General features: G+C 41.5%; 2 protein-coding genes across 3 annotated transcripts in view; one reads left to right on the top strand and one right to left on the bottom strand.

Annotated features, from left to right (window-relative positions):
* The window catches only part of LOC138006698 (myoferlin-like), a 70579-nt gene extending 69827 nt beyond the window's left edge, over positions 1–752 (top strand). For both annotated transcript variants that reach the window (XM_068853184.1, XM_068853183.1), the window contains one exon: positions 315–752. In XM_068853184.1, coding sequence (XP_068709285.1) covers positions 315–347 — 33 coding nt within the window. In that variant the 3' untranslated portion in view covers positions 348–752. The remainder of the gene's footprint in view (positions 1–314) is intronic.
* The window catches only part of LOC138006699 (RRP12-like protein), a 40598-nt gene continuing 35332 nt past the window's right edge, over positions 735–6000 (bottom strand). Inside the window, exons 34-39 of the mRNA XM_068853186.1 lie at positions 5246–5383; positions 3784–3815; positions 3589–3658; positions 2798–2856; positions 2459–2541; positions 735–1335 (exon numbers count right to left, since the gene is read on the bottom strand). Coding sequence (XP_068709287.1) covers positions 1242–1335; positions 2459–2541; positions 2798–2856; positions 3589–3658; positions 3784–3815; positions 5246–5383 — 476 coding nt within the window. The 3' untranslated portion in view covers positions 735–1241. The remainder of the gene's footprint in view (positions 1336–2458; positions 2542–2797; positions 2857–3588; positions 3659–3783; positions 3816–5245; positions 5384–6000) is intronic.

The following is a 6000-nucleotide window of genomic DNA, read 5'->3' as shown; positions in this document are numbered from 1 at the left end:
TTTGAGATGACGTTCTCGTTGCCGTCGCCGTTGTCGTTGCTTAAGCTCCCTATTAACACCTTGTGGGGAAAACTCCAACAAATGGTTACAAGGTTACAACTGGCTTAGTTAGAACATTAAAAAAAAACTTTTCCTTCCTTCCCTTTCCCCTCCCGTTCAATGTTGTTCGCAAAAATGGGCACGTTCTGCTATGAAAATTGCATGAAGAGGCGGGTGGGAAGATTTTTCAACACAGAGTCCAAGGTTGTGGACCGCCATTATCCAAGGGGGAGAATTTGATAGTGTCGAATGAACGAACAATATTTATTTCCCAGGGATACACCATGAAGAAGCTTTTGGGTGCCTGAACCGCGCTGGTCACGTGCTGGAATTGCGAGGAGACAGATCAAACGAATAGGAAAGCTTCCGCCACTTCGAACTTCGATTATCATGGGCACGTCAACAAGAGCGTGAATTAAGAAATAGTTTTAAACTTTTTTACGTTGGAAATAACTTGAGGGATTATGAAAAAAACATTACAAAAGAGTGGACGCTTGAACAATACGCATCGCTATTTACGCCACTTTCGTCAGCGTAGTATCTAATATGCGACTAAAACTTGCCTAAAACTGGAAGTTATACTCAAATGAAAGCACTTCAATTGAAGTTTTAAATCCCAAGTCGGTGGCACAGTACAAGTCTCTGATACATCAACGCTCGATTTTAACGACGGGAAAATAACCAAGAATAACATCATCTGTAACTTCCATTTATTATGCAAGTAATGAGCTGCCTGACGTTGTAGCAAAATCAGTTGCTAGGACATGCTTTGCAGTTAACAAGGAATTCAGGAAAGCTTGTGTGGGAAGAATTCAGTTTATTGGCCGAGGCAGAAAACACCAATTTTGAAAAAGCACCGTTTTTGTTTTCTCTTGGGACCATTATAGGTCTCAAGAGAAACAAGAAACAATTCTTATTCAAAATTTGGGTGGACAAACAGAGTATAATGGTATTTTCCTTTTGGGCCATTTGAGCTGTAATGGAAGAGTTTTTAATCGACTTGGAAAATGTCGAAGAACTGTTTCGTGGATTGGGGGAGCAAAAATTCTGTAGATGGCATTTCAGTCCCAACGCCAACAAACAGCTTGATGCCTTATCACATTTCGTTTCACGGTATTAACTTCACCATCCCCCTCACAGTGTCACCCCAAACGAACCGATTCTTTCCTCTGCCATCCAAATTCTCAAAAGCAACTATTCTGTTATCTCTTCTTTTTCTTGTGTTTGGCATTGACCGCTCCCCGCTTGGTTGCTCGCACCAAGCCCTTGAATTGGCCGACCATTTTTCTTTGTTTTCTGTGCAAAAGAAAGAAAGAAAGTGTACTTGTTGACCTTTAACTTAGATTCCTTTCGCGTCTTCTACGGCGCACAAATCTAAAGTAATTTCGTACCGAATGGTGCCGGTTTGATTACTCCCGCACATCTTCCACACATGTCACGTATTTAAGGCTAATAGACCATTTTACAGTTGTGTGCTTAGTTACCTGGCCTTTGAATGAAAGTGAGGCTGGAGTTGACTTTGCTTTGATAGAAACCTCACTGCTTTTCTTACGTAAGTTCCTACTAATTAGCATGAGAACAACATCATTAATATAAGAAAAGCAGTGAGGTTTCTATCAAAGCAAGGTCAACTCCAGACTCACTTTCATTCAAAGGCCAGGTAACTGAGCACACAACTGTAAAATGGTCTATTTGCGCTTACCAAGCTTCGGGCAACCCCACACAGACCAATCAAATATCATACAACAAACGAGCGCATGCCATTCGCACTGCATTTATCCTTTTTCATAGGAAAGCGACCAAGACCTCACCATGATAAAACTGGTTTTCAATCACAATCAAAGTTCCATACTAACATAGACCTCTTTCATAATGGCGGTCAAATAAAATATTTTAGTGTTTAAATGCTAATAAGCCTTTCTAGCCTCGCTAGGACCATCAACTTTCAAAAGAATATATTTGTTTCAAAACGAGGACAGTAGGTCTAATTAACATAAATACAAAAGAATGTAAAAGTGGTCGCCATTTATGAAAGTGGCCTACAACGTTTTGCGGATTCGACTTTAGGTTCCAGGTCACTTGAAAACCATTAACAACAATCTTGTCAGAATAATTATAAGTTCTTCATTCGCGCTGTGGAAGCAAGCTAATTCAAGATTACCGTAAGTTTTCTCTATACTTTTCTTTCTTACAGTTTTCAATCGTGTTAATTTACAGTTTTAGCTTTGAAGGAATAGAGCAGATTGGAAAGTAATAATTGCCGTGATGAGAAATAAAGTGGACGATGTTCATTCCACATTCCCAATAATGATAGCCAAAGACCAAAGACAATTTCTGAGTACAAGCATACCAGCCTTTTACACGCCAATGAACACACCGCGATATATCAAAAAGCGTTCCTTCAAAAAGGGGGACTTACCTTTTATTTAGCGTTTTACGTTGGAGAGGCACGTAAGCGAACGGATCAGGCTTGCCCTTCTTCCTCACGTCCCCACCCGCTTTCTATTAATGAAGAAAATAACATTTTCTTTCAATAAAATGTCCAAGAAAATGGAGAATCAAGCTCGGTCGATCCGTCGCGGTGAATCGGCGCGGTCAGAGTCCTGCGTTCGTTTGGTCGGTCCGCCGAGCGGTCTCTCATTCACTGGTAAGCTCGTTTAGGCTTTCCTTTGTTCGTCAGGTCGCACAGTCGTTTGCAGAAAGGCAGACGCATCTTTTTAAGAAGTCTTGTTCGATTTAGTTTGCAGTTTTTAAATACCTTTGCTTTGAACTCCGCTCCAAATGCCTTTTCACTCTGGCCACGTTTTGAAGAACGCCCTGAAAAGCAAACATTAACTTTAACAGGAGCCCGTGACTAGAAGCGCACATCTTCGTTGTGTTTGCGCAACGGCGTTTTTACAGACGGAGTTAAGGCGCTGTTACACTGTGAAACTTGTCTCGAAACGCCATTGCGAGACAAGTTGCAGAAACGTTGCGGAAAGTAGAATTGAGTTCTACCTTGCGCAACGGTTGCAACGAATTTTTTAAGCATTGCGCAGTGTAACATCTGTCCTGCCACTTGTGTCTCAACGGTTTGCGGCACCAGCCAATGAAAATGTTCCTTTAATCTCTGTGATCATCGACACGAGACAAGTTGCATGAAACGTTGCTCAGTGTAACACCCGTAAAAGAACTTGTTTTGTAATGTTAAAACGTTTGTAGAAATGGCGTTGCGAGACAAATTGCACCAAAAATTGCACAGTGTAACAGCGCTTTTAGTTTTAGATTGATTTTCCCGCGAAACCAGACCTTTCCAGCTAATCACAAGTCTTGCATGAGAAATAAATACCCATGGGATTTAAAATGATCACTCGTGCAAGTCAAACCTTATATAAGAACTGGTCTAAAAAATTGCTTGATCTGTGAAAATGCCGTTACAAAGTCGACCTGCTATTGGAGATGTAGGCTCCTGGTTATGAACACAAGGGTTGAACCGTTTCTTTAAAAAAAATATGTATTACGTCGATAACTACGCAAAGAAATAAGAAATATGAAAATGCCCTGACAAACCTTTATCATTGATATCATCCTCATTATCATCCACAGACGATTTCCGTTTCCTTTTACGCGAGGATGGACTCTTGCGGAATAACAAAAATAATAATCATTATCATCATTCTTGCTTGATAATGGCAATGAGCATCTAAATTCATAACGTCAGCATTGTGCGCGCAAAAGATCTAAATCGTTAATTATCTGACTTACATCTTCTATGTCCTCATCGGAGTCTTCAAGATCTAGAAAGAAGAACAGTGAGAATTAGCAATATTACTGACAGTTTCAAAGTTAGATCATGTTGGCATGTCATTGTAGTAGTCCGGTCTTGCAATGGGCATCCAATCTCTCCTCCCACAGGAAATTCGTCGAATGAGAAACAATCGTTCAATTTCGACTCTCGCAAGTTTGAACAGTCGTCGAGTGTCGTTCATACGACGTCAATCATCGAGGAGAAGAGATTGTGTAGTGAACCTTGCAATGCACGTTACAACGTAAGTGACATCGGGGCCAGTAATCCAAGCGTTGCCCTTACGCGGGTTGCAATGATGTTTAATGAGAGGGTTAGATTCCGAAGAAACTATGCTTCTGCGTCGGTGGGAAGTGAAACACGAAAATTTGATTTATCGAACGAGTTGATAAAACGTAAATTAAGGACGGTGCCTACTATTGTTATAACGCATGCGTCCTGCGCATCTCGAGATATTCGGGTTTCCTATGGGTGGTGCTTTCTTATAAAAAGGTGGGTAAAGTCAGCTTACAGGCCTAGTAGCCCATCAGGCCGGGGCTTATCCCCGGTTTCTGTAGCGTGAAGCGACTAGGAGTATTTCTACTTCCCCCTGGATGGGATGCTAGTCCATTGCAGGGTTACCCCCAGCATTTCGCTGGAACCCATTTATACACCTGGGTGGAGAGAGGCAGCGAGGGAGTAAAGTGTCTTGCCCAAGAACACAACACAATGTCCTCGGCCAGGTCCCGAACCCGGACCATTCGCTCCGAAGTCGAGCACACTAACCATGAGGCCACCACCACTTACTTATACAGGGATTATTTTATGCGGTTTAAAACTTTGCGGAGAAAGCAGAACTTAGCAAGTGGTCTTGGTATCCAAAGAGAAAATTGGGGGTATAAACATGCGTTTTTCAGATATAATTAAGCTTCAATTTGGAAAAGAACGCCATACATTACTTTGTATTTTACAGCTTTTTACAAATATTGTTGATTAATTATCTTTGAAAAATGCGTGGTTACCCCTAATTTTCATTTTGGATTTCAGTAACACTTGCTAAGAGCTGCTTTTCCCTCCTATTCATAGACCGCTCAAAAATATATTTGAATTAGTAGGCACCGTCTTTAACAGCTCGCCTTCAACCGACAGGCTTTTCGACCGTTTGTTTTTGTTATGGAAATTCGCATTGCTTATCATAGCGATCTAATTGGATGAATTTCAGCTTTGGGCGGAATTTTCATATATGAAAATTGTTCCGCGGCAATGCCTGTCGGTTGAAGGTGAGCCTTTAACCATCGCAAAATTTGTGAGCTAACGTTTCTAGCGTTAGAGTCAGGGCAAACTGGCACTATCGTCGTTTAGGTGTAATTTTTCCAGTTCTGTGACACGTTACGAAAACATTATAGGAGCAAAGTACTTCACTATTGACACTGTATACCATACCTGGTTTTCTTTTCCGCTTGGTCCCAGGCTCCTCCCGGTCCTCTTTGTTCTCCTTGTCCGGAATGAGAAGTTTTCCCTCAGAAGAAATCTCGAAATCATTCATCGCCTTACGCTTGACGGGTTTGGTTGGGTCGGAAGCTTCAGGAAGAAATTTTCAAACAAGTGGAACATCAATAGCAGGCAAATGATAACTAGCTGATCAATTCTACAAGATCAGACCGCTTACCTACACAAATTCGTTAACCGAACGTTAACGCCACTTGACCTCACGTCACAACTGAGTCACCAGTTTATTCTAAGCTTTTCTTAAGTTCCGAAAAGGGGTACTTTTTTTTTCGCCCTCTAGTGAGTTTTAGAGAGGCTCTGCTTGCAAGGCGGTACTAATAAAGTCACGCTAAACATTTAAGCTAGGCTTCGATCGTTAACAAAAAAAGATTAAAAATGAAGAGGTCAACATGGTAATTAATTTAAGACCGCTAAAACGCTAGGTAACTTTGAGTGCTATCTTTATGCTAATGTACTCCATCTGAGCATTAGTCCAAGTCATGGAGCAGGGACAACATCAGTAAAGACAAAGAAAACTCTCTCCAAGGAGGAAATGGAACCCACGCGACCTTCAGATTAGCTCACCGTTGCTCTACTGACTTAGCTACAAGGTCAGACGGGAGCAGGCCGTGCATATTCGAGATCAGTGTCATTTCACGGCGATGAACATGTATGAGAAACGAGAAAGGATAGGTTTAGTTTTCAAACGT

This window comes from Montipora foliosa, chromosome 6 (assembly GCF_036669935.1).
Source record: "Montipora foliosa isolate CH-2021 chromosome 6, ASM3666993v2, whole genome shotgun sequence".
NCBI classification, from domain to species: Eukaryota; Metazoa; Cnidaria; class Anthozoa; order Scleractinia; family Acroporidae; genus Montipora; species Montipora foliosa.
Note: the sequence above shows the minus strand (reverse complement) of the source record. Positions and strands in the feature narration are given on the sequence as shown.